Source organism: Leguminivora glycinivorella, chromosome 14 (assembly GCF_023078275.1).
Source record: "Leguminivora glycinivorella isolate SPB_JAAS2020 chromosome 14, LegGlyc_1.1, whole genome shotgun sequence".
Lineage (NCBI taxonomy): Eukaryota > Metazoa > Arthropoda > Insecta > Lepidoptera > Tortricidae > Leguminivora > Leguminivora glycinivorella.
In genome coordinates, this window is record NC_062984.1 from 13,608,439 (window position 1) to 13,635,899 (window position 27,461).

Here is a 27,461-nt window from a genome sequence, read left to right on the forward strand (position 1 = left end):
GGGTCAGCGTCCAGGCTTCGCATCCATATAACAAGATCGGCCTTATCACGGTCTTGTAAATCCTGATCTTGGTTCTTCTGCTGATGAGCTTGGACGTTAATATTTTGTGAAGGGCTGCTGAGCATCTTAGGGCATTCTGGATACGGATGTCTATTTCGTCTTCTCTCTGGTTGGTGTCAGTTATCGTGCAACCGAGGTACTTGAATGATGATACGCGCTTGTAGCAGTTCCCGTTAATGGTTATCCCGTCTCGGCGTCGTACCATTCTCCGTCTTTGCATGTAATATCTGACCTGATCTGTCTGTGTATGTTTAGCTAATATTACAATATATTAATCAGTATTCTGTTGTCAATTCCTTCTGCTTGTAATATAAGTTGTAAACTGTTCTAATATTACATTTTTGGCTGACGAGACAGTGTCGCCACTTGACTCCTTAGATAAAAGAAACAAGTTCATCTATTTGTATAGGGGCCGAGCGTGTCAGATTTTGTACTGAAGTTGTTACCCGCCTGTGATTTTAAATATGTCTCAGGCCCTCGAGTGTTCATAGTTTTTGTGTTATTGCTATTAAATATCATGCAAAGAGGCATTTTTAATGTTTTTGTTGACTTCATCTTACAAAAATTGACACCCGAAAGCCGCAAGCTGCGATTACAGACGGACAACTCGGTGGATTTTACTGGGTTAATTTGACACGCTAAGTAGATACGTTTGCAAACTGAAATAGATATCATACACGAAAGAAAAAATGACAAGGCCCACTGGTGGCCGAGCCGGGCATCGAACCCGGGTCTTCAGTTTACGCGGCTAATACATTTGCTTGATCTATTGTACATAAATACAAGGTGCTCGCAAGGAACCCATATAACTTTAACGGCATATTCTTGGTCACATATTAAGACTAAAATGTTATATAAACTTTTTTAGATTTCGTCTAGTTTCAGAGTTATTGCCAATAAAAAAAAAAATTGGTAGTCTGTAAAGTCGGTTTACGGACGGTAGTTTAACGTGATAACGTAAAACATTACAGTAGTATAGACAGGGGCGGTCAGAGTATAGCAAAAGGGGCCCGATTCTGGGACTTTTTTCACGTTTTTTTATTTATTTATTAAAAATACACAAAAGTTAACAGTATTTCACCAAAGCACTTATGTGGTAATATAATTATGTACATGTTAAATTGACATAAATAAAAGCAAACACACTTAAAAGTTAAACTATGGTTATTACATTAATCACCTAAGGAGTGTAGAGTCTATGAACCTTAAGAGTTTTCTGTAAAACACACCAACACTATCAGCAAATATGTCAATATCGTCTGTCTCCAACATGATGCGGTTAAGAGCAGCTCGGGCTCGAGCGGTGCGCCGGCCGCCGCGAACAGGCGCCGCCGCCGCCGCGCCGGCACCGCGCCCGGCATGCCAACCACCACATTCGCTCTTGGCACTTGCAGCCCCATTCTCTCAAGCACGGATGCGTCATCTACTCTATGGTGAAACAGTCGGCGGTAATGCATAATATGCAGCAGTTTCCGTCTGGTTTCTAGAGTTTGAAGACCAACCATTCCTGTTACGAATAGAGACGCCAGAGACAGAAAGCGATATCGACGGAGCCCCGCTTATTACAGAAACTGCACATAATAGGAGCCTTCGGCCGTTTGAAGATACCTAACGAACCTAACCTATACCTATATAAAAGTCGTCATTTTGTATCCTAGACCGTTTGCGAGACACGCGTTAATTTTATTAAAGTGCTAGTGCCATTTACTAATCTTAGAACCCTAATATCTCAGTAAATATTAATGGAAAAGAAAAAGTTTATATAACAAAACATCCTTATTTAAACGTGTTCTATATGATTTATCAATATTAACATAGGTTATATTGGTAAAAAAAAATCATCGTAAATTTATTAAGTCTCTGGCGCCTTAGTAAATACTATGGGAAAATTCGCAACTTCGTACTGCTCTAACTCCTAAATAAGTAGGTTTTTCAAACAACTTCATTCTATAAAAGATGCTTATTTTAATGCAATCTTTCATGTTTTTAAATTACAAACACTCAAAAATAATAAATGGAAATTTTTGTTAAAAATTTTCTAAGTCCTAAAATGGTCCATACACAAACCACTAAACTTGCTCTTGCTTGGTGGCCTTGAGGAACGGGACAATGACGTCATCTTTTTCGTGCATGCTGCCCGTACACAGACCAACCCCTATAGACATCTATTACAAGACGACTCGCGGTGGCCAGCCTTCCTAGTATTTGCACTGATATAAGCGCGGGCGCTCGCCGTGCCCGATCAGTATCGACCAAGTAACAGACCCGAAAGCAGCGCGTGTTTTTCGCACAAAAAAATTGGAAAAGGGTATTTTGATGCCTTAAAGATGTCCACCTGTAGTGTGAAATGGTGTGGAAAGGTAACAAGAAGCTCAAATTTAAAAACAGACGGCATTACATTCCACAAATAAGTCATATTTATAATTTATTCAGAGCCGGCATAGGTCAACTTACATTGGCCACTTACGCGTCAGTAGAGGGACAGTCATACTTCTGTCCCTTTTCATCTGGCGCGACTGCCCGCCGTCCTTGAAACGGCCAATCACAGCGCGCTTAACACATTCCCCGCCCGCTCCTCGCACCCCAAACACTGGTGACTCGTATCGCGAACCAAATATACAAGACTGCCACTCTATAGGAGGTTCTCTGTGTGCCCGTAGTAACGAGTTATTAGACGTTATCACGTCAAGACATTTCCGTATTGTTACTCAGTAGAAATGGTCTTCTTAACGGCGCTGATGCGCAATTGTGGAGCATAGTCTCACAGTAGTCATTGATAGATGTCAAAATGTGACAAGAAAAACTTCCAAAAAATTTGGTTTTTAGAAAAATAAATTAAAGAACTCATTTTAATTGCTAACTTTATGGATAAAAATTACTTTTTATGTGAAAATACGTCCAAAAAAGTAAAAAAAAAAAAAAAAAAAAAAATTTTTTTTTTTGAGAAAAATTTTAAAATTCATATAACATTTTTTCTTTCTTTTGGCCTCAGAAACGCGTGGTTCAAGTTATGCGGGTTCCTCGCGAGCACCTTGTATATATGACATCTGTGGTCGATATGAGAGATCGAGCGTGCACTCCGATTTCCGCACTAAGGCTGATAGTCCACTGTCATATGGTCTGTCGTAGGTCTGTATGCCTCCTTTTTTCTCCAACGAAGAAAAAGGACGGCACGTTGCCTATGATCTTATTTCTATGATAAACATATGACAGTGGACTACGGGCCTAAGTGCGTTTTCACATTATCCGATCGGATGTCTATTCGATGACAAGGCGCAATTTGCGATTTTTTTTTTGTACCAGATAGCACCTTGTACGTTGGTGGGTAAGGTGCAATTTTCTGAAAAAAATAATTGCAGGTTGCTCCCTATACGTTGTTGTCGTCGAATTGTCCTTTGAGTCGTCGGCAACCCAAATCCTCCTTTTTTTTTAATTTATTTAGAAACAGTCTTATGAATAAATATGAATATAGGATAACAATTTTTCAGTAATAGACCTATAGTTTCCTGTATGTAAACAAAATATTAACAAATAGACTAATTACTACAAAAATAACATGCATGTGCAGTTATACAAGAAGAAGAGAGAGGAAACAAAAATAGTTTTTTAAACATCTTAATAACAATTTCTAGCTATTAAATTACCTATTTAACATATTTTTATTTTAATGAAGAATAAACTAATTTCTTAAACATTCTTAATGAATTGCTAAATATATCTACATTTTGACACTTTCCATTATACAACCTACATGTGCGTTTAATGTATGAGTGCTGCGCATGTTTAGTTCTACTGCTTTTTATACTAAATAACATTTTGGGACGGCAACTACGTTCAGTTTTGCGGGGTACGTGTAAATCTATATTTTCAAGAAGTTCCGGGGCATCTACTAAATTATTTAAAATTTTATATAGGAAATTTAAATCGGTGCAGGAGCGTCTTATGGAGATTCGAGTAACTGAAATTGGTATCTCGCTAAGGAGGAGGCGTAACTTTCGTATTGATTACCTGTTCGGAAGTCAAGAGCTTTTATAAATAGTTTTTGCAGTCTTTCTATTCTGTCTTTGTGAACATCATAACAGGGGTTCCACACTACAGATGCAAATTCGAGGCGGCTCCTTTGAACTTGTACACTCTTTTTTGCTGTGCACTTATACTTAACACAGCAAGGGGGAGTGTACAAGTTTCTAATGGGGTGGAAACGCGCATGTGACACTCTTTGAGTTGCAGGCGTCCATAGGTTACGGTGACCGCTTTCCATCAGGCGGACCGTATGCTTGTTTGCCACTGACGTAGTATTAAAAAAAATGTCGAACCGATATCCCATGCTTTACAGGCGCCATCTTGGATTTTTACTATTGAAATCTTTTCGTTATCGGATCGGATAGTGTGAAATAGTATTTTATGCAACAGGCGTTTAAAGGAGGTCAAAAAAGACGAGTGGCGTGGGTAACAATTTGAGGCGAAGCCGAAAATTGTTATTAAGACGTCACGAGTATTTTTTGACTCAGTTAAACACCGTTGCATACAATACTTTTTCTACGACCATGCACTTACTTTTGAATAGTTTTCTAGAATAACTTTCGTGAAATTCGCACTGTTTCCTATAAGTATTTTGACTTGTCCTCTGCAATGTTCCCGCACTCACCCTGTCGCTCGCACTCCCCCGCGCCGCCGCCCGCCCCCGGCCACTAACAATGCTCTAAAAGCTATATCGTATGCGTGGGTGCGCGGGGCGCCGGCCGGGGGCGGGCATCTGTCATGTAGGGTTTTAACGATCTATGCACGACACGGTAAATGACGAATAACAGTTCGGGAGTAGAAAAAAGGAGTAACACATTCGGCCGCAGGTGGTGCTGCGCTGGTGGACGCCGCGCGGCGCGGGCGCGGAGGGCGGCGCGGGCGGCTGCGGCGGGCCGCTGTGGCGCGTGACGCCGGCCGACGTGGCCTCGCGCCCCTCCGCCTGCCTCGTCAACTTCCTGCTCAACGGCCGCTCCGTCACGCTCGAGGTGCCCAGGTACGACGCTCCCGCGTGCGCCTACTCCACGCGTGCTGTAGCGCTGTAGGGCGGCTGCGGCGGGCCGCTGTGGCGCGTGACGCCGGCCGACGTGGCCTCGCGCCCTCCGCCTGCCTCGTCAACTTCCTGCTCAACGGCCGCTCCGTCACGCTCGAGGTGCCCAGGTACGACGCTCCCGCGTGCGCCTACTCCACGCGTGCTGTAGCGCTGTAGGGCGGCTGCGGCGGGCCGCTGTGGCGCGTGACGCCGGCCGACGTGGCCTCGCGCCCTCCGCCTGCCTCGTCAACTTCCTGCTCAACGGCCGCTCCGTCACGCTCGAGGTGCCCAGGTACGACGCTCCCGCGTGCGCCTACTCCACGCGTGCTGTAGCGCTGTAGGGCGGCTGCGGCGGGCCGCTGTGGCGCGTGACGCCGGCCGACGTGGCCTCGCGCCCCTCCGCCTGCCTCGTCAACTTCCTGCTCAACGGCCGCTCCGTCACGCTCGAGGTGCCCAGGTACGACGCTCCCGCGTGCGCCTACTCCACGCGTGCTGTAGCGCTGTAGGGCGGCTGCGGCGGGCCGCTGTGGCGCGTGACGCCGGCCGACGTGGCCTCGCGCCCCTCCGCCTGCCTCGTCAACTTCCTGCTCAACGGCCGCTCCGTCACGCTCGAGGTGCCCAGGTACGACGCTCCCGCGTGCGCCTACTCCACGCGTGCTGTAGCGCTGTAGGGCGGCTGCGGCGGGCCGCTGTGGCGCGTGACGCCGGCCGACGTGGCCTCGCGCCCCTCCGCCTGCCTCGTCAACTTCCTGCTCAACGGCCGCTCCGTCACGCTCGAGGTGCCCAGGTACGACGCTCCCGCGTGCGCCTACTCCACGCGTGCTGTAGCGCTGTAGGGCGGCTGCGGCGGGCCGCTGTGGCGCGTGACGCCGGCCGACGTGGCCTCGCGCCCCTCCGCCTGCCTCGTCAACTTCCTGCTCAACGGCCGCTCCGTCACGCTCGAGGTGCCCAGGTACGACGCTCCCGCGTGCGCCTACTCCACGCGTGCTGTAGCGCTGTAGGGCGGCTGCGGCGGGCCGCTGTGGCGCGTGACGCCGGCCGACGTGGCCTCGCGCCCCTCCGCCTGCCTCGTCAACTTCCTGCTCAACGGCCGCTCCGTCACGCTCGAGGTGCCCAGGTACGACGCTCCCGCGTGCGCCTACTCCACGCGTGCTGTAGCGCTGTAGGGCGGCTGCGGCGGGCCGCTGTGGCGCGTGACGCCGGCCGACGTGGCCTCGCGCCCCTCCGCCTGCCTCGTCAACTTCCTGCTCAACGGCCGCTCCGTCACGCTCGAGGTGCCCAGGTACGACGCTCCCGCGTGCGCCTACTCCACGCGTGCTGTAGCGCTGTAGGGCGGCTGCGGCGGGCCGCTGTGGCGCGTGACGCCGGCCGACGTGGCCTCGCGCCCCTCCGCCTGCCTCGTCAACTTCCTGCTCAACGGCCGCTCCGTCACGCTCGAGGTGCCCAGGTACGACGCTCCCGCGTGCGCCTACTCCACGCGTGCTGTAGCGCTGTAGGGCGGCTGCGGCGGGCCGCTGTGGCGCGTGACGCCGGCCGACGTGGCCTCGCGCCCTCCGCCTGCCTCGTCAACTTCCTGCTCAACGGCCGCTCCGTCACGCTCGAGGTGCCCAGGTACGACGCTCCCGCGTGCGCCTACTCCACGCGTGCTGTAGCGCTGTAGGGCGGCTGCGGCGGGCCGCTGTGGCGCGTGACGCCGGCCGACGTGGCCTCGCGCCCCTCCGCCTGCCTCGTCAACTTCCTGCTCAACGGCCGCTCCGTCACGCTCGAGGTGCCCAGGTACGACGCTCCCGCGTGCGCCTACTCCACGCGCCTACTCTACTGCATGCTGTGGAGCTAGTTGAAGGCACTAATTCATTTAAGAGCGAGGCTCTTTTCGGTGCGGCTTGATGAAGTTGTCTCCGCTTTGGTCGATCCGAAGCCAGCCGTTTAGTGTCCCGGTGCGACACGGCCCTTACATGTTCTTTTACTTGGATCATATAACTCTCTCTCGGTCTTCCCCTACCTCTCCTTCCATTTAATTTCCCTTCTACTATGTTTCTGATGGAATGGGTAATAGGTGACCTATCATATTTGAGATTCGAAAATAGAAAAATAACTTTTTATCGGCATTCTACAAGATATATAACGTATCCGTTCTACCCTCTTACGTCGTTACCCGCCACTCAGGACTAAACGCTACGCTATACTAGGCTGATGACCCTATCATGCGAAGAATGGAACATCCTACTAGTTCACCAGTCCGTTTTAACTGAATGTTTTAAATCGAAGTAACGGCGGCTATCAACGCGGGTATCGCAATCGACGTCCATTACCGCCGCATTTGCAAATACGCATTTTACAGGCAAACCGACCAATTTCTTAAAAAAAGTTACTCACACAAAGGAAGCCTGTTTAGTTGACTAACGCACATATAGGCGATAGAGAGTGTGAATGAAAGAAGACGCTCGCTATTTGACAGTTTTTGCCACGGGGCCGCGAGAAGAGGTTGTGTCATACTGACGTGTGACGCTAAACCTAAGTGAACTCCAATCTCATTTAGTAGTTTACGTAATAATTATGGCAAACAGGTGAAAGTTATGCATTTCAAATTATTGTTTATAGTTTTCTACATGACTTCTGAGTACTTTTTACGTATTGTTTAGCCTGGAAATGTGTTTAAAGTGGAAATTAAAAGACAGCGGTGAAAGGCGCCATTTCGTGAGTAGATTCTATTACTGTGGTATACCACGGTAATAGTTAAAGTAGTGATATTAGTTCTTTTTGCTTTATTTTAAGTATATGTGATCAGTTATATAATGTCTTACAGTTGTTTCAATCTTGATCTATTCACGCTATCAAAGAACTATTTACGCGGTATGAAAATTATTCAACAAAACCTTAATTTTTAGCAAAAACTTCATGACTGATTTCGTAGTTTCTATGAAAACCGTTAATTTGTCAATTTTTTTAAACATTGACATAAAGTCTGATGCTTACTTACCAGTTATGTAAACTTGGTTTTAATATAAGGTTGCAATATTTTATTTTGATTTGTAATGAAAATACATCTGTATGACTTTGTTTTTATGGGTCGGAATTAGATTTTATAATACTCCAATTTATGCCTATTACCGATGGTACGATCAGATAACCCTCGGTAATAGAATATATAAGAATCTATTACCGATCCATGCAATATATGTTTGGGTCGGTAATGGGTTCCTATAGAAGTATCTATTACCGAGCGACATATTAGTCTTGTATCAAAATATGACATTTAGTGTACCGTAAGTACAGATTTCTTAGGTGAAACTGAGTCTTCTGTGGGTATTCATAAAGGAGGATAGTATAGGTATATGTATTTGTCATAATTTGTATATTCAACCATCGGTATTAAGCTCCGAATTTTGAGATGGGTTTCTATTTACCGATGGCAGAAAAACACTGTCATTCATACCCTCGGTAATGAAATCTCAATTCGCGTTAATAGAACTGCAACCTGTTCATTACCACGGTAATAGAAAGTTTAGGTATGTTGGCTTCAATAATCATTTTATGACATATAATAAACTAAAATGATCCTAAAACTCTTCAAAACTAATAGTTGAATAAATACTCTTCCATAAAAAAAATATTTGTGGTCGTTAATGAACTTTGATACCCTTAATTTTTTCTTTTGAAATCTGGTATCTTTAATAGAAATCTGCCTTAAGTACCACGTTAATAGGTACGCCATTACCTTATTCTATATATCTATCTCTATCGCTCTTGCGCATTGGCGTGACAACCCTGGCTACACCCTTCTAAAGTACCCCGGCTACACCCTTCTAACATACACTTTGTCTACACCCCGCTACAGTACTCCGGCTACACCCTTCTAACGTACACTCTGGCTACACTCCGCTACATCACTCCGGCTACACCCCGCTACAGGTAAACTAGTAGCTACTCACCACTACAGGCAATCTCTTTGCTCCCCACTACAGGTCGACAGCTGTGAACCGTCGCGCTTATAGTTAAAGTAATTGTCTTAGTTGCGGTTCTTGCTAAAATTTTCGTCAAAAAACTTTTTTTTCTTCATAGAATTCTATTCCTCTTTTATAAATTATAAATGTCATTCGTGTTTTACTTACGGTACTTACGGATAAAGTTGCTACTAGCGCCATCTTGTGTCGAGTAGTAGGAAACAAGATACAGGTCGGAACTAAGCGGCGTCAACGAGGGAAAATGGTAAACCAAAAACCTACCTTGTTTATAATCATATTAAAATAGTGGAGATTAAACAATTTCCGCACTAAATTATTGCCGTGGTAAAGTACTTTACGTTAAAATCACAATTATGAAAAAATTGTTTTGTGTTGGAATTGCTTGTTGTTAATAGTTATAATAATGTGTCAAATGTGTGAAGATATGTTCAAAATACATCATAACATCGAATAATCAAATGCTACAGGATAAAAGAGTTCGGCGCGCTAATGCAACAAAACCGACTGTTCCCGCTTCGTGGCACCGGCGCGAACGCGCGCGCTAAGGCGCGCCTGCAGCGACATACCACCTACTGGCCACTCACCATCTCTTCCACGCTCGTCTTCAACTTAGGCTCTGTGAGTATTCATCAAAGAGGATCAAGTATTATAGAGAGTTACTGTCGAAGTGTCTGTCAAGGATAGGGCGAAGTGGAAACGGATGACGAGGAAAGCTGACCTCACCACCATGTGGGATTAATAACTTGGAAGAGAGAGACACTCGAAGTAAAATGTGTAATCACAGTGAGCGACTGTGACTAGACTGTTATTTCTTGACAGGCTTAAAACTTCTGAACCTCAGTTTTGACTATTTGGCCCATATTCTTAGATTGATATGTGTTAAAATGTCAAATATTAATATTAGCACCATCTAGCTGAGCGTACCCCAAAGGTGTAATGCCATCTAGGCCGCCGTACCTTTTTCTGTATGGTACTGAGGTACGTTTTTTTCTTAGATTTTATCGGTTTATACGGAGTTATATATGTCTTTGTCACACGACACAGTTCAATCACACCATGTACTATGTTACCACTACTAAAATCGCCGCTAGATGGCGTTGGTACAAGACGAAACTGGCTATTGACTGTCCATTGTAAGTCTTCGAATTGCAGTCTTTTCAAATTTAGCGTCTAACAGTGTTGTCACATCTACCTATTTATAGGTAGATCTACCTATTTTGCCTCCCGTCTACCTGTCTACCTATTTCGGTCCTAAATCTACCTATTTTCTAAAATATTACTATTGTAGAAAATTCTCCATGCGTGTTACGAAATTAAGTTTTACCTGTCTTATAATTACAGCATTTTACTTAAATCGGAACGTGTTTAGTGAATAATCTGTGGCTGTCAGCTTGAAAATCTTGATGTTTGACAGTTTTGACACTGACAGCCTGGTAGTGACAGTGACAGTGTCATTTGACAATGACATGACACTGACACTTCTGACAGCCTGACAGTGGCAGCTCTCGGAGACGCTAGCTTGTGTTTAAAACATTTTAACAAAAACATGTATAAACACCATAAAGAACTCACCAAGTAAACCAATAAATATATTTTTAATAGTTTAGAAGCATTTTTAATCATTAAAACTGGACTTACCTTAGATGGTATTAAAACAGGTAGATCTACCTATTTTTCGTTTCTAATTCTACCAGTTTCTACCTATTTTTTCACCCTGGTCTACCATTTTGTTCAAATTGTATGTGACAACACTGGCGTCTAAGATGGTGTTGTAGAGATCGGTTTCTCTACAACCCGGTGTTGCCAAAAGTGACTTCTTTGTCACATAGTTTTTATAGGACCGGTTCTTTTATATCGGGGCCGTAAATTCCTTGTCCAAGGCTATATTTCAGGGCTTTATCATTTTGCCTTACAATTTTATTAAAGTACAGGATAAAAAAATGGCCCCTCAAATATGCCTCCCGTATAAATGCGGAGGTATATTGTCAATTAGTCTTGTTTGTACCAGGTTTGTACTGCAGACAGTGACAGTTGTCCGGAATGACGAAAATGCTCAATGAAAAATTGACAAAATAGTAATCAAGAAACATAGAAAAAGGACGGAATATATTTCTTTGGATTACATTACAAACTGAATGTATAGGTCTCGTCGTAATTTAATGGATTTAAAAATAATTTTATTACTTCAAGACCGTCAAGGAACAAAAACTGAGGAGTCGCTATTAGGTCTATATTTTAATATTTTTTTATATGGAATTTATAGATATAAATTCTTTTCATATAAGATTTTCACAAAATCCACAGCGGTCTGAGAATGGAATATCTATAATATAGCGTAAACAACGTGACGCACTTTATAAAGCCAAGCTACACGAGTGTTGTTTATATGAGAAACATCAGTTCGGTCGGAGTCAGTTATGTGGTCGGTATGCAGAGTGTAAATGAAAAGTCGAAGTCGTAGGTCCTTTCTATACTTTTTGCTAACTATTATTATTTTTGCTATTTTTTATATTGAAAATTGCAGGCTTCTGTACCCATTTTACAGTACCTATAATACGAGCGTATTCAATATTTTAATGGCATTACAAACATCCAACCTCCTTTTCACGTTAAATAAAAAAAACCATTATCAGATAATAACTACTGGTATCTAATTTAGAACAATAAGTATAATAAAGAAATCCGTTTAACCTTTGGGTTGGGGTGTCTGCTGTCGACTTAAATGATTTTCATAGAATTTTTTATACTACGTCGGTGGCAAACAAGCATACGTTACGCATGATGGAAAGCGGTCACCGTAACCTATGGACGCCTGCAACTCTAACAGTGTCACATGCGCGTTGCCACCCCATTAGAAGTACAAGCTCTAAGGAAAATATTTTAATTTGTATTTTTCCAGCTAGATCTAGAGATACTTGGAGGCCCTGTCAATTTTACTTTATGCCTAATGATGTGACCTTTGCTTCAGTAAATCTATATATGTATTGCAATAAACGGATTACAAGTAACCAAGATAAAGAGGACACATTTTTTATTTATGTTAACTTTAAAAATACACGAGTTTTTTAAAGTTAACATAAATAAAATAATTTGATTTGTTCCCTAGTTGTATAGATGGCAGCACCATCTCTCTCGCTATATCGTAATCCTGCAAAGGATTCGTATAGGAGGTGCAAGCACTAATTTCTCGCCCTTAGAGTTGGTCAAAGGCGCCTAGCCTTATCAGAGATAACATACACTAGAGAAATTTCGTCGGGTACCACGGCGGGCGGGTGGTCTAGTGGTGAAGACGTTAGCCGCGTAAGCTGAAGACCCGGGTTCGATTCCGGGCTCGGCCACCGGTGGGCCTTGTCGTTTTTTTCTTTCGTGTATGATATCTATTTAAATTTATATAAATTTATATAAATAAAAAAGTAAAAATGCAGCCTTTTATTTACTTTGGTATTTCTATTTATGGAATAAATATTTAATACTTATCATATATTGACAGCGGCTCCATTCGTTCAGTATTCGACCGCAATTCACTTTTACATATTACATTATTCATTTGAACATATTACGATGAAAGGTATTTTGATAAAGAGTTTTAGTGGTCGCAGTTCCATTTGCAATTTTGATATTTAGGTCTTTTTACACTAAGTTGAATGTTTTTTTTCTAAGAAGATAAGAAGTTAACGTTATTAGCATCAACAAGAATGTCATTTAGACCCAGATTTGAAATGAACATTTTTGTTTGGAACTGTGCGTCCTTGTATTTAATGTCATTGTTTACTACTATACAAGTTTAGTACGCACTACGCACATAAGTTTGACGTGTCTGTTTGTCTGTCTGTCTGTGTTTGTGTCTGTCTGTGGCATCGTAGCTCCCGAACGGATGAACCGATTTAGATTTCGTTTTTTCTGTCTGAAAGCTGAGTTAGTCCTTAGTTAGTGTTCTTAGCCATGTTTCATGAAAATCGATCCACTTTGTCGCGGTCCGGGGTTTTTTCAAAATTTTAATTTTGTGGTCAGGTTAGTTTATCACACGACACGGTTCAATCACACCATGTACTAGGCTTGTGTAGGGCATGTACTAATAGTACAAAAGACACGATTCCCGGCACTGTAGTAGACTGAACTACTCCCGAATGATTCTGCTCTCTAGTACCTTTAGTACACTCGCACACGCGCAACAGATTGGGAGTTAAAGGAGCGAAGAGCCGAGGAGTGACAATGACAGCAACCGAACTAGAACCGACTGACTCGGACCGAGGGCGCGCGAAAACCGCCGATCAGCTCTCGGCTAGTACGAGCGAGCGTTACTGTAAGCCATCTGCACAATTTGTCTCTCGCTCTTTCGGTATACTACTGTACTAAATGTCCTAAAAGAACGAACTAGTACGTGTTTTGGAGATCGTACTAGTTGGGAGCGATCTTTTCAGTGAACGAGCAGGCACAACTGTACCATGTACCATGTTACCACTACTAAAATTGCCGCTAGATGGCGTTGTTACAAGACGAAACTGGCTATTGATTGTCCATTGTAAGTTTAAGTTTTCGGATTGCAGTCCATTCTCAAATTTGACGTTTAATCCGGTGTTGTAGAGATCGGTTTCTCTACAACGCAGTGTTGCCAGAAGTGACTTCCTTGTCACATAGTTTTTTTAGGACCGGTTCTTTTATACCGGGGCCATAAGTTCCTTGCCGCCGGAGGCTATTTCCGAGCTCATCAATAGGCTTGTGTAGTACATGTACTAATAGTACAAAAGACACGATTTCCTGCACTGTACTAGACCGAACTACTCCCAAATGATTCTGCTCTCTAGTACATTTAGTACACTCACACACGCGTAACAGAATGGGAGCGAAGAGCCGAGGAGTGACAATGACAGCAAAGCGATCCGTGTGATCCTACCGAAACCGACCGAGAGCTTGCGAAAACGGCCGATCAGCTCTCGGCTAGTACGAGCGAGCGTTACTGTACGCCATATACACAATTTATCTCTCGCTCTCTCGGTGTACTACTGTCCTAAAAGAACGAACTAGTACACTTCGGAGATCGTACTAGTTGGGAGCGATCTTTTCAGTGAACGAGCAGGCACAAGTCTACTCATCAACATACAAATCCTAGGGTGAACAGGCATCTTCTGGGAGAGCTCACTCCATCGTAGGCTACGTTTTTGTCTTTAGCTAGTGGAAGGGGGTTTGGACCGTAAGCCCACCACGCTGGTCCAGTACGGAGTCTGTATGTCAGCTGCTGTGGTTCTCAATTCGTCTGTATGTTTTTATTTTTTTTATCTTTTTTGGAAAAAATACAAATGTTTGCAAACAACGGTAGCTTTATATATTTGTAACTGTAATAATTGCATATCAGAACGAAGTAATGAAATGTACAATGGAGGTCAAATAGAAATGAAAGCACGAACGTAGCGAGGGCGAAAATTTTTTTCATTATAAAAACGCTGCCCCTGGCGCGGCGGTTTGATCCTAGTGTAAATTCGTTAATGGCAAGGACACCAAAAATATAGTACTTTTGCGTACTATATATTGCCAAAATATAGTACAATACTATATTATATAGTACGGTTGCCAACCCTAGTTGAAGTGCTGCACTCTGGCTGTAGAACACTGTCATAATATTTCCCTATTGTTTATTATTATAACACGACACGGTTCAACCATGCCATGTATCATGTTATCACTGCCAAAATCGCCGCTAGATGTCGTTGTTACAAGACGAAACTGCCTATCGACTGTCCATAGTAAGTTTAGGAATTGAAGTCTGTTTCTGCCGTCAACCAACTTACAAGTTGCTATATAAACACTGAATGTTATTTATTGTGATATCTTTGTCACATAATTTTTAGAGGACCGGTTCTTTAATACCGGGGCCATTATGTTACCCTTTCTTCTGCGGTGAAGTAAGAAAACTAACGTAAGGTGATCTGGCCAAATTGAGATTTTCTATGAAATGGGACAAAAATAATTCGCGCGTTCAATTTTATATATTTATTCCTGCTTTTTAATCCCCGACACCAAAAACGACGGGGTGTTATATGTTTGATGTGTCTGTCTGTCTGTCTGTCACATCATAAATCCCGAACGGATGAACCGATTTAGATTTAGTTTTTTTTTGTTTGAAAGCTGAGTTAGTCGAGAGTGTTCAGCCATGTTTCATGAAAATCAGTCCACTATGTCGCGTTCGGTTTTTAAAAAAAAATTATGATTACTAGTTTCTCTAGTAGTAGTAGTTTCTCGGAGCGTTTAAGTAAAAATAAGTTGAAAATTCCGCAGACATTAGGCGTCCGACAAAAGAATATTAAGCATAAACATAATGCTATAAGCGCCAAGGAATTGTGCCTACCGATTCATTGGCGTCAACATTTCTTTGATTGACGCCAAGCACGCTTAGGGCCGGTTGCACCAAACCGTCTGGCACCGTTAAAACGTTCGTTAAATTTTATTGTATGGGAAGTTCCATAGACGTCTGCTGCGTGACGATGATGTGTCTGTCAAATGTGTTTGGTGCAACTGGTCCTTAGTCGTATCGCGACTTGCACACTAGAAAACTTTCGACTGGCATAGTATGGCATGTTTAATGTATTTGGCGCCCTCAGTGGAAGAATTGTTTTTTCTAATGAAGCAATTTAAAGGTAAAATTTATTAATTTAATATATCACTATTGTTGTGATTGTCCTACTAATTCACCAAATGTTGATCATTGTCATAAAGTTTTATTTACTTAAACTGATAAGTGTGGCCATTATCCCCTCGTATGCGGCCTGTCAATTTTGATCATTGAAAAAATGACCTTGACACTTAAAGACAAGAGATAAAAATTCCCGCGCACGGATCCGTGTCTTGTTATTTGCTGTTTGTGTGACTATAACCACTAGTTGAGGAATCAATAATAGGACAATACATGGTGTATGTTGATAATGACCAGTGAGAGAAGGAAAGAGTGAGGGCATCAGATCAGGATGTTACTTGAAAACGGCTTTCAAGACCTTATAAGTGAAAAGAAAGTCATCTGGTTGTATATGTGAGTGACGTGTTCGAATAGGCGTTTGTTTTGTTTGTGTTACAAATTTTTAATATGTGTCTGTTTACCCCTACCTAACTAACATAACCTACCTATGATTGTGCACCTCTGCACCTACTGCTTATAGGTGTCGCCTAGTTTCCTCAAAAATATGATCGCAGCAGGTTTCACTGGCAGCGTTACCACGTTGAATAGCCAATGAGATGGTGTTGGACCATTCGTAATGAAGTTTTGGTCTTTCCAAGGTGATGGAGCCGCTGACTCGCCTGGTGGTGCAAGAACACTGACGGAGGACGAGGTGGACACGTGCCGCGGCGTGCTGCTGTCGCTGCTGGGAATGGAGTCGCGACACGAGTTCCCCACCGCACAACTCCCTTCCAACTTGAGGTACCGAAAACTATAAAGCTCTGATCTGACTATTTATTTATTGAATTGAAAACCAAAAGAAAATACAACAATAATGCCTTTCATAACATTGGGAAGGACCTGCTGAAATTAGTAAATTTGTTTGCCGAATCTGTCGCTAGATGTCGCTGTGCTACTCCAATAGAAATCGTACATCGCGGTGTTAAGATTTTTCCTGATTCAATGACCCTCTTCGAACAACTTTGTTATGTTATCGCTTCTCGGCCTTTTGGCTAAGATCAAAGTGTAGTATCTGTTCTTTTCAGCTTAATATCTGAAAGTTCCCTCACTGAGGGACCAGTATATTAAACTGATTTTTGTAAATCGACGGGATGTTCGGGGCTCGCTCCACTCCCGTCACGGATCGGCCCGGCATTGCAGTGCCGCCGGGATTGGCCCACAAATTTACCTGAAAAACTTTTGATGAACAAAGTACCTCTGATTATTTTTGATTATGTACTTTTTTTGTGCGAAAAGAGGACATTCAAAACGAGTAGCGATAAACTCATTTAGTAATAAACACGACCGCAGGGAGTGTTTTAGGTCGACACGAGTGATGAATTCCCTCTTCGCACGTATTGTACGACGTTTTTCAGTACATAAATTATTGTCTTTGAAGTTTAGACATAGTACGTCTAAGTAAGGCCTATGTCGGACATAGTATTTCTCGCAATATTATAGTGCGGTAAAGTAGAAAGTAGCACCGTATGTATTGGAAAACATCCTACGAATTCAACTAAGTATATATTGATTTTGATTGATATATTTTCGCAGAGGCAAGTCGAGCAGCCGTCGGGAAGAGCAGTGGCGGCAGGTGTGGAGCGAGCTGGAGGCGCTGGTGCGCGCGCACTCCGCCTCGCCCGCGCACCGCGCGCTGCTGCGCACGCTGCTCGAGTGCCGCGCGCACAACCACCAGGACAGTGAGTACACTATTGCCGTATTCGATATCCTGGATAACCTACTTTCGCACAATATAGGCGCAAAGGATCGCTTTTCATGGGTTTTTGTCATGTCCTTCCGTACGAATAAAGGCTTGCCAGTGTAAAGTCAGAGCTAAGGCGGCATCGCAATTTTGATAACCTCGCTGCCGCACGCACAACCACCAGGACAGTGAGTACACTACTGCCGTATATCCTGGATAACCGACTTTCGCGCGGCAAATGACGGGGTGTTATAAGTTGGGCGTGTCTGTCTGTCTGTCGCATCGTAGCTCCCGAACGATTTAGATTTAGTTTTTTTTTTGTTTGAAAGTTGAGTTAGTCGGGAGTGTTCTTAGCCATGTTTTATAAAAATAGGTCCACTATGTCGCGGTAGGGGTTTCTTTCAAAATTTTAATTTTGTAGTTATCATGAATTTTTATCATGTTCTTCCGTACGAATAAAGGCTTGTTGGCGTATAGTCAGAGCTAAGGCGGCATCACAATGTCGAAGCCTCGCTAAACGTTCGCACCGGCGATCTATCAAAATCGTCGCCAACTTAGCAACGAGGATCCGATCGATGATATCTCCGGACGGTTAATTTTGTTATCGATGTTTCGGTACAGCTTCATGTGTGTTTCAGGCGACAACCGGGCCTCCGTAATCCGAGCGACGACGGACTCGCCGCTGTCGCCGACGGGCGCGGGCGCGGCGCCGACGGACGTGTGGGCGGCGCGCGGCGTGCTGGACGCGCTGCTGGCCGCGCCGCGCCCGCCGCGGCGCCCCGACTTCGCGGGCCGCATGGCCGCCGGCGCCCGCCAGGCCGTCCTGTATCAACATCTACAGCAGGACGTCGAGGCGCAGCATTGATCGTGTTGTCGATACTTGTCGATTGCGATTTTATGCTATGCGATTTTAGATATTTTGCACAGCCATCAAATACCGCAAAAAACTCGTATGCGACTCGTACCGTCCGAATGGGCCCTGACGGGCTAGATGCGCCGCGACCGTCGAGAACGCTTAACGGGCGGGATTACTACACTACCGACTGTGCCAGACCGGTCATTATACTCATTATGATATGATCGATTACTAAAGACACGCCGGCAGACCCGATATTGGGCACCGTTTTTGATAGTGTTTTTTTGTTTCATGAAATGGAAGGCAAACGAGCGGCTAGGTCGCCTGATGGTAAGCGATCACACCCGTAACACCGTCACGGATTCGATGTGCGTTGCCAGCTTTGATGAGTATACACTCTTTTCTGCGGCGGTAATGAATAAATTAACCCACTTCAGCTAAAGGACGTTCTTAAATGTCGGTTCCCATTGTAAAGTCCTAGACCACCAAAATAGTGTGTAAATGTAAATAATTTGTATAATTGAGGGTAAAAACTTATTAAAACTTTTAGTATTTTGTGTAAATGCAAGGTGTAAATAACCTGTGTAACAACAATTCATCGATTGTGTGGTAATCAATGCTATTATAAGTTGTAAAGGGAAAATAATGAAAATGAACATAATGAGCGTATTGTGTGCTTGTTTTATGTCCGTGTGCCTGCACGTGTAAGTCAGTAATAAATAATTATTTGTTGCATATCATGTTTTTAATTTTATATGAGTGCCTATAGAGTCAAAAATCTCTGTCAACTTGATAGAAGTTCAATTCCTATTTTTTTATTTTTAACCCCTGACTCAAAAACGACGGGGTGTTATAAGTTTGACGTGTCTGTCTGTGGCATCGTAGCTCCCGAACAGATGAACCGATTTAGATTTAGTTTTTTTGTCTGAAAGCTGAGTTAGTCGGGAGTGTTCTTAGCCATGTTTCATGAAAATCGGTCTACTATGTCGCTGTCGGGGGTTTTTACAAAATTTTAATTTTGTGGTTAGGTTATACACCGGAAGACTGGCCCCATCAAAGTCTTACCGAGGACGCCAACAAAGGTTGCAGCAGTCAGCTTCCAAATTAGCATATTAGACATTAGAGGATCGGCTGTGGCGTCCGGGGTAATACTTTATATCTATGAAGAAGTAGAATATTTGTACTTTTGAACGCCATGTCCGTGTGGGGTGCGTCATCGCGAGTCAGTCCAAGATAATATTTGGCAACGGTTTTGACAGCCTCGCTGGTGCAAACGTTATTTTAAACATCAAACATCTATCAACATAAATGACCAATCACGGAGCGGGCAGGGCTATGGCTATCAATATCGTTGCAAACTTGTCTTAGCCTGACTTATTCTTGTCGGAATGCACGAAGCTGGAGCTTCTTCTAGCCACATCCTTTTTAGGAAAGGCATGTAGTAAAGTTATATTTGATGTAGAACAGTTATTGCATCCGTAGGCTTTGTCTTAAATCATAGGCATTCTCATGGGTTATATTTTTAGCTTAGACCAGGGGACCCATTTTTGACTTTCAATCACTCGATTTCATTAATTTCATTTAATATATTGACGATTAGCCATTTAATTCTATTCTACTAATAAAATTAAAAACGAGTAGTCAAAATTTCTAGAGGTTATGGTTTTTTCTAAAAAACATTCGAATGGCTAAATCGAGTGGTCTAAATTAAAAAATCAGCACTCTGGTATGAGTGTCAGTTGGTGGTACTTTTTTGAAAATAAATGGGATATGGAATGTTGTGCTTAGAATGAAAATGCAACATTATAAAATTAATATTTTATATTTGTTCAATAAAAACTACATTGTGGGCCCGTGTAACACCCGGCGCCCGGGTAACACGTCCTTTGTATTATCTTGTTGCATATAAACTCTGCGGGCAGACTGTGTCATAAGGCAATGGTGAGTTGTCGTCAAGGCATCTGGTCCGGTAGCGGCCGCGGCCGCCTAAACGTACTTGTTACAATTATTGGAATGTCACGCGGGATGCGAACGTTCAAACATTAAAATTATTACAAAACAAACCTAAACTAGGCTCGAGTCGAGCCGCCGTCCACTCGCGTCGCAGTACACTGAGTGCGCCCGGCATAGTCCGTCGATACGCATCCAAAATATCAATACCCTATAAAACTTACAAAACCGACCGGTAATCTTAAACTTAGGGCTAAGTTAAAATTAAACGGAATTCAAAATAAATTACCTAGGTACAATAGCTTAGTCTAGAAAGTTATTTATAGGCGCACGGGAGTTTGGTGGGATGCGCGTGTCAGTGGGTGGCTTCCCGCAGCTTCTTGGCTACGGGCGGCGCCGCCGCCGGCGCGTCTAGGGAGTCTCCCAGCGAGTTCTCTTCCGCTGAACTCGCCTCCTCGAGTTGCCTGCCGACAAACATTCACAACTTCAATATTTGATGAATTCTATATTGCTAAAAAGGAGAGTTTAAACACCACACTAAACTAGTAGCGTTAATGCATACCGTACCGAAAATGTCGTCGCGTGTAAAATCAACACAGCTCAACCGGGCGTGATGTCACAAAACTCTTTAAATACAAACGTCCGTTCTACGTACAAACATTGATATTAGAAATCACCTACATGTTATATTACGAGCTAACCGCATGCGAACCGATCAAAAGAAAGATCGGGTGCTTAGACGAGCCGATCACGATTTGTTGGCCAAAAGCATCATTTATATTTGCGCGGCGTGGGCGGTTGGCTTTGTAGGCGGATGTCGTTATTCAAATACGTTTGTTGAGACTCCGCTTTATGGATGAGCGAGTCTGTACTGGCACGCGCTGCAGTGCAATGTGTGAGCAAAAAAAAACGACCCCCAAATGTTTTGATTGTAAATGGAGTTTGTAAAAATTTATCTAAATAAAGTTATGATGAAATCAGTCGACGTCTTCTCGATTTACTCTACGTATCTAAGGCCTGAACTGGACAATAACCTTAGTAAGGCAAGGCTAGTTCTCGCAATGGCGTCAATATTACTAATACGTGCAGTAAACTTATCGAATGAGGGCTAAGGGAAGTGAATTCACTGCTGGAGGCGCTAGTGTTTAAGTCTCGGAAGTATTTCAGTGTCATTGGGGCCAAATTATATGACTCAATTCCACCCGAAATATTAGAAATACAGAGCGATAGACTGTTCGCAAACAAACTTAAATCTTTTTTAACAAACCTCGCGTGCTACGACGTAAATGAATTTGTTGATAGCGGTCGATGACCTAAAACTAGAATATTATAATGTATCTACCTACTTATTTATGTAAAACACTAATAATAATAATAAGTGCCTAATTTAAACTTAATTAAAATTAAGTTAAGTAAGAACACTGACATGTAAAATATATTATTTTATCAATAAATAAATGAATGAATGAATGAATAAATAAGCTGTAATTTTATAATTAAAGGAATAAGAACTTCGAGTTTTGGCCTAAAAGGGTTTAACTCTAAGAGGACCTATTCGGAAATTTTCGAAACTTTTTCGATAGATTTTTCCGTTCTGAGAAAAATTTGGGGAACGGCACATCACTACACTACCCAAGGGTCGAGATGGAGTGGTGCTATTGATATCTGGTTTAGCATAACTTGCGCTATCACGAGCGAGTCCATAGTTGAAGTCCCGCTAATTGTACGGACTCGTAGACCGCGTGAAGCCGGCACGCGTCGGAGGGAGAGGCGTAGTTACCGTTTGGCGCGCGGCGTGCTGAAGGCCGAGTCGGAGTTGTCGCTGGGCGAGGCGGGCGTGGCGGGCGACGCGGGCTTGGCGTCCAGCGAGTCCTCCGTGCACGACGTCGGCGTGTCCTCCGAGTGCACAGACTCCGCTGCTAGCTTGCCTGCAAACGATACATAGCTATCAAACGAATGTATAGGGGCCGTGTGGGTGAGTTTGACATCATCACACTTCACACTAAAACAAGTACCACCCTCTAAGGTTCACATACGTTTTTTTGTGCTTTCAAAACAGGAGCCTCCTGTTCTGAGCCGCCACACAGTTCACAATTCATCCATACTCCCTAATGGTAGTATAATAACCATACCAATATGGCGATTTGCTGATAAAAAATATGTAAACGGTATTTGCGCCTAAGATTGCGCTTCTAATCCGTGTATGTTTGGTAAATTATACCCCTATATGGCCCTCTCGGGCCAGAATTCTGTGAAATTTTACGACAAAATCTACAATAACTTATCTACAACCTTAAATGATGAACAATGAACTGTAAATATTTTCTTAAACCATAAAGGCTTTACAAGCACATTTTTAGACTGAAGATAATTACTAATAAATAATGTTTAGTGTTAATCGTCTTATGTCTTAATTTGATACTCACCATTACCATTGGTGGGTGGTTCAAGATTACTTTCGTCACTCGGCAGTGGTGAGCCTCCGTTTGTGGGTGCAGGCGTCGTGCTGGGGGACTTGCCGAGGAGTTCTGGCCGGAGGTCTGACACGATGTTGTGTGTCCATATCGCCAGCTCAACCATGTGGGGGGACCATTTAGTACCACAGCCATTTGTCTCCTGTCAGATATATTTGATGTTGAGATTGAGATCATAAGTTAAAATTACATAAAATAAGCATCCTTTTACAAAATATCTTTTAAGTATAAAAAAATTACTTATGGACCACTGAGTACAATAGTGTGGCTGCGCCAAATCAAACCTAGTATTCCTAGTAAGTACATTGAAAACACATGTGCTTACTTGCCACAAAATCTTCTTAAAATTATATGGCTATTATGGTCTTTGTGAATGAAGCTTTATTTTCACATTATCCAATATCGGATGTAGGACCGATATCTCATACATTTGAGCTGCCATCTTTGTTTTTTTGCCTTTGAAATCCTTCCAACATCCAATATCAGATAATGTGAAAACGCACTTATTCTACCACACGGATGCTACTATGATACGATTGACATTGACAATGTTGCAATAGTGTGGAATAGATACATATCAAGTATGTTAAGTACTTCAATTAGCATTTGCTTGGTCAAATACTACACTATGTAAAGCTACTTTAACTTAATAGAAGTAAAACGTGATATTGATTACGTACCTTATTTAACCTATCACAGACGCTCTGTATATGTGTTACAAAATTGAGGTATTCCTTGGCAGTGTAGTCGCTCCCTTCCATCTCAGGGATAGCTTGTAGGCATTCGTCGGCCATGAAAGGTGCTATTTCAGGACTTGCCGCCGCTAGTAGTGCCGATGCTGTGGCCGTACCGACTCCTTTTAAGTTGCTGAGTGCCGTCATAGCTGATTCAATGTTGGGCAGTTTACGGAATGCTTTCTTAGTCTCTGCCATCACAGCTCGTGGTGTGTTTACTTTTATCAGATATGATAATTGTGGATAAAACCTCCCTCTCTGCAATGATAAAATGTTTTATAAATGTTTATTGGCCAACTTGTATAACATACTAAATTAAATGTATGATGCTACTCTTACACCTCATTTTTATTTTAGAATGTTTTGTAATTCATGAATTAAGTTTTTTTAAGCAGTTTCTTGTGCACTGCCTTTTGGGAATACAGGAATGAGTTTACGATTGTACGCATATTCAATACTAATTCTAGATAAATACAATATTTACAAATGCTTGACATAATATCATGGTCACCAGGAGTTTTATTTCAGCTACATGATGAGCAGGGACATTCAAAGCGGGCCACAGACCATCAGTTTTAACTGTTCAGTTAAAACTGAACTAATGAAATTTTGATTAAATCATCAGTTCAAAGATTTGCTTACACACATGTTTTAACTGAACAGTTAAAACTGATGGTCTCTGGCCCGCCTTATGTTGAAGCAGTTTACAAACACTCACCGCTTGTTTCCATTTCATGAGCTGCACCAGCTCTTCATGTATCATGTGTGCATCTTTGCCCCTCGACTTGATCTTCTTTGGTAATTCATTCTGGTACCTGGAATTTAAAAGAAAATGGCTTGTTAGTAAAATAAATTAAATATTTAATAACTTCATCTGTTAGTAACAAATAAGTTATTTATGTTTTAGTCACAGATTTTTTTAATAATTTAAATATTAAATATATTAATGTAATTAATATCAAAATGCTGGTCCTGAAGGGGGTAATTTAATTAAAAAATAACTTAAGCTATGGTGTGTGTAAGTGGATGTTTTTAGGGCTGTGAAATGTGAGAGTTCTTGTATAGGGTCAAATTTCATTTATATTTTTTCTTAAATCCATGAGATACACCTAGAGAAAGACATGTAATATCACTGTATGGTTTCTAATCTGAAAGATTAAGTAAAAAACACAATCTTCACAGAAACACAACAAACAATAGACTTTTAAACAAAGTACCTACCAAATCAGAGGGACTGACACAAACTACAAGGAAAGAATGTAGAGAAATATGTATAAACTAAGATAGATGCATACCAGCCACCTTCAATAGATTATTAAATTTTATGTTTCCCAATGAAGCTGCTAATAAAATAAAATAGGTATTTTTTGCTTGAATTTATGCTTGCTTGATTTACAATTTTAAAATAAATATGATAATACAAACATAAACCCATTCATAAAGACATTAAAATATTCCTGTTTTAGTATACCATATTAAATCCTTAAGATGTGAAAGTAGGTAGGTAATAGAATAAAGTGACCTTGAAAATCTGGCTTATAAAACCAACAGTCTAAAAAGAAAGAAAGTAACAATGGAAATTCAATAATCATATTATCACATGTTAACAACTTTCCTCAAAACAAATGTTTCTTGGAAACGTGCAAACTTAGTCGAAAATAAAATGATGACTCATTGTGGTCTTTAAATTAAATTTTGTGACATAAAAGGACTTAAGGCTACATTTAGTTATCCATCCAAACGTATTAAACAGCATGAGGAATAACTAAAATACTTAAAAATAAAAATCCAAGTAGATACAAAAGACAGTCACCATTTTGAGCGGATGTTAGCGTACCAAACAAAGCATACTTAACAGAGAATATAACATAAAGTTAGCATATTTTAATATGATAAAATGATTATATGCTTTATCTGGAGTTCTGATTAGCTGATGAGTGTATAGAATTTACAGTAAAGGCTTTAACATAGAGTTAATTGCACGTCATGATATAAAGGCAGCCACCATTTTATAACGCCCGAGCACGGTGATATTTTCCCTCACACTGCTTCAGGAAAAACGATAGTGTCAATTTGACATCGATCCCACGTGACGCAGTGATTTTAATGAGCGGTCCGCGAACTAGAGATGCAGTCCGCGAGGGAGGTAGCTATCAAATCAGTTTGCACGGATACACACACAATACAAGTTCATTGACACGCCACGGCCGCATTTTCTCCTCTCAAAGACGAACACACTTACCAGTTGTCTAATTTTATGAGCTCCTCTGGTTTCTTTGTTTTCTGTTCAGCTTTTAGTTTAATCGCTTGTGGGTATAACTTCAAAATAGTGTCAAATTGTTTTGCATCTGCCTCCAGAAAGAAAGTAGACGTGTCTTTCGCGGCAGCCATTGTGAACGTTCTAAATGTACAGTACAACACTGCGTTATTTAGTTAGCTATAGCGCCGAACTCGACGCGGCGGCAGCACCTGGCAAACTGGGCGCCCTCTCCCCACTCGACGCCATCTTGTCGAGTGAACCTCGTTATGACGTTCAATATTATTTGAATTTGTCTTTTTCTTCTGTATTTGTCAAAAAATTACATTAAAACCTTAATAGAATGAATACGAGTTATCAACGAGGATCAATTTATGTCCTCTTTACTAAGCAGGACGTTCCAAAGCGCTAATTCAAAAGGCGAAAATACACTTACTCGTCATTACAAGGTCATATCGGCTACACTTCAAGTCGTGGCAGCGGACATTTGCCTGGCCCCAGGGAACATCGGGATAGGAAAAAATAAACTTCATTTTTCCTTCAAATCACAGCACTGTAGATAATTATCAAACACTCAAATCAAAATCACTGTTGGAAATGAACACTGTGTTCACAATTTAGTCACGTCGACCTCGGGCCTTTATCACAATTTCCTTAAACGTGACGCAACACACGACACCGTTCCACCGAAACGACTTTGGTAAACACGCATATTTTCCGTTGCATTGCAGTACACACTGAGCTCCGAGTAGTCATGAAGTAGTAACTAGCGTGTACATAAGGCATTTAGGTAGTAGGACGTACATATCACCGGGGTGGAACGTCACCACACCAATCGGCTTTGTTGTTTTGTTTATAGATCGCCATGTGCTTTACTCCCTCTTAGAATTCAGGTGGATTACGATTTATTGAGATTTGAATTCGAGAGCGGTGTGGATTGACGCTTTGTTAAATGGTCGGACGTGTATAGAAACTTAACTACTTACTTAACGTAATTAAAAAAAATTAATTAACTACTTACTTCACTTTTCTAGAGTGTACTTCACAAGTTTCCCATAAGTCGGTACCATCGGACCGTTTAATTCAAATGATTATAGCTACGCTTATCAAAAGAATTACTGTTCTGTAAAATACTGACTACTGAGGTACCTACTTACATTACCTAATGTTAAAATGCATTATTTTTCAGACTCCAGAAAAAAAACAGGTGTCTATATATACCTATAGGAAACGGAGACTGCTTACCATCAGGCGGCCCGTATGCGTGTTTGCCAACCGACATTATTATACATAATTTTTAAGAAAAAAAAACCGCCTTCCTTTGGGGTTCTGGTGATAAATACTTTCAAATGTTGGATTATGTTATCAATTCGTCTGTATATTTTTTAATGTTTGTTATTCGATATATCCGTCATTTCTGAACCAATTTTGAAATTTGGATGATTCTGAAGTACTTACAGATGAGAATGATTATCAGAACGGAACTCTAACCAGGGGCGGCTCACTCTTCATCAGCAGTTCCACTGCACCAAATGTCACTGTTCCGTACGTAAATGCATGCTGTTCCTTTAAAAACACAAAAATCACCATATGTATGCCTTTCAGATTTGAGGAGTTCCCTCGATTTCTCCAGGATCCCATCATCAGAACTGGGTTCTGAGAAAAATGGGACCAATCTGTATGCATATACATTCAATAAAAAAAAAATCCAAATCGGTCCAGTAACGACGGAGATATCGAGGAACAAACATACAAAATAAAAAA

At 42.1% G+C, this 27,461-nt stretch overlaps 2 protein-coding genes and 1 non-coding gene across 5 annotated transcripts in view; 2 read left to right on the plus strand and 1 right to left on the minus strand.

The window, feature by feature from the left end:
- Positions 1-19,017, plus strand: part of LOC125233556 (protein asunder) — a 37,310-nt gene extending 18,293 nt beyond the window's left edge. Inside the window, 10 exon segments of the mRNA XM_048139610.1 lie at positions 4,911-5,114; positions 5,242-5,405; positions 5,447-6,716; positions 6,774-6,945; positions 8,902-9,025; positions 9,546-9,696; positions 16,345-16,378; positions 16,381-16,486; positions 17,279-17,424; positions 18,065-19,017. Coding sequence (XP_047995567.1) covers positions 4,911-5,114; positions 5,242-5,405; positions 5,447-6,716; positions 6,774-6,945; positions 8,902-9,025; positions 9,546-9,696; positions 16,345-16,378; positions 16,381-16,486; positions 17,279-17,424; positions 18,065-18,291 — 2,598 coding nt within the window. The 3' untranslated portion in view covers positions 18,292-19,017.
- LOC125233705 lies at positions 16,718-16,910 on the plus strand. The gene has a single exon (XR_007177879.1). It is a non-coding gene; the product is annotated as a U2 spliceosomal RNA (small nuclear RNA).
- A 1,068-nt stretch (positions 19,018-20,085) lies between the features above and the next one.
- On the minus strand, positions 20,086-26,429 carry LOC125233559. Of its 3 annotated transcripts, none has more exons than XM_048139614.1 (6): positions 26,134-26,429; positions 24,159-24,255; positions 23,387-23,698; positions 22,659-22,848; positions 22,013-22,160; positions 20,086-20,696 (listed from the first exon to the last, which is right to left on the minus strand). In XM_048139614.1, the coding sequence occupies exons 2-6, from the start codon at positions 24,201-24,203 to the stop codon at positions 20,588-20,590; spliced, it is 804 nt and encodes a 267-aa protein (XP_047995571.1). In that variant the 5' UTR covers positions 24,204-24,255; positions 26,134-26,429; the 3' UTR covers positions 20,086-20,587. The 3 variants fall into 3 exon arrangements, with proteins under 3 accessions (XP_047995571.1, XP_047995570.1, XP_047995572.1); XM_048139613.1 differs by lacking the exon at positions 26,134-26,429 and adding an exon at positions 25,683-25,945; XM_048139615.1 differs by lacking the exon at positions 26,134-26,429 and adding an exon at positions 25,446-25,586.
- Positions 26,430-27,461: the final 1,032 nt, after the last annotated feature.

Coding starts and splice junctions, on each gene's coding strand:
- LOC125233559 (XM_048139613.1), bottom strand. CDS start 25,831: ATGGCTGCCGCGAAAGACACGTCTACTTTCTTTCTGGAGGCAGATGCA. Junction 23,699..24,158: donor TCATGAAATGGAAACAAGCG/GTGAGTGTTTGT, acceptor TTATCATTGCAG/AGAGGGAGGTTTTATCCACA. Junction 22,161..22,658: donor ACCACCCACCAATGGTAATG/GTGAGTATCAAA, acceptor TATCGTTTGCAG/GCAAGCTAGCAGCGGAGTCT.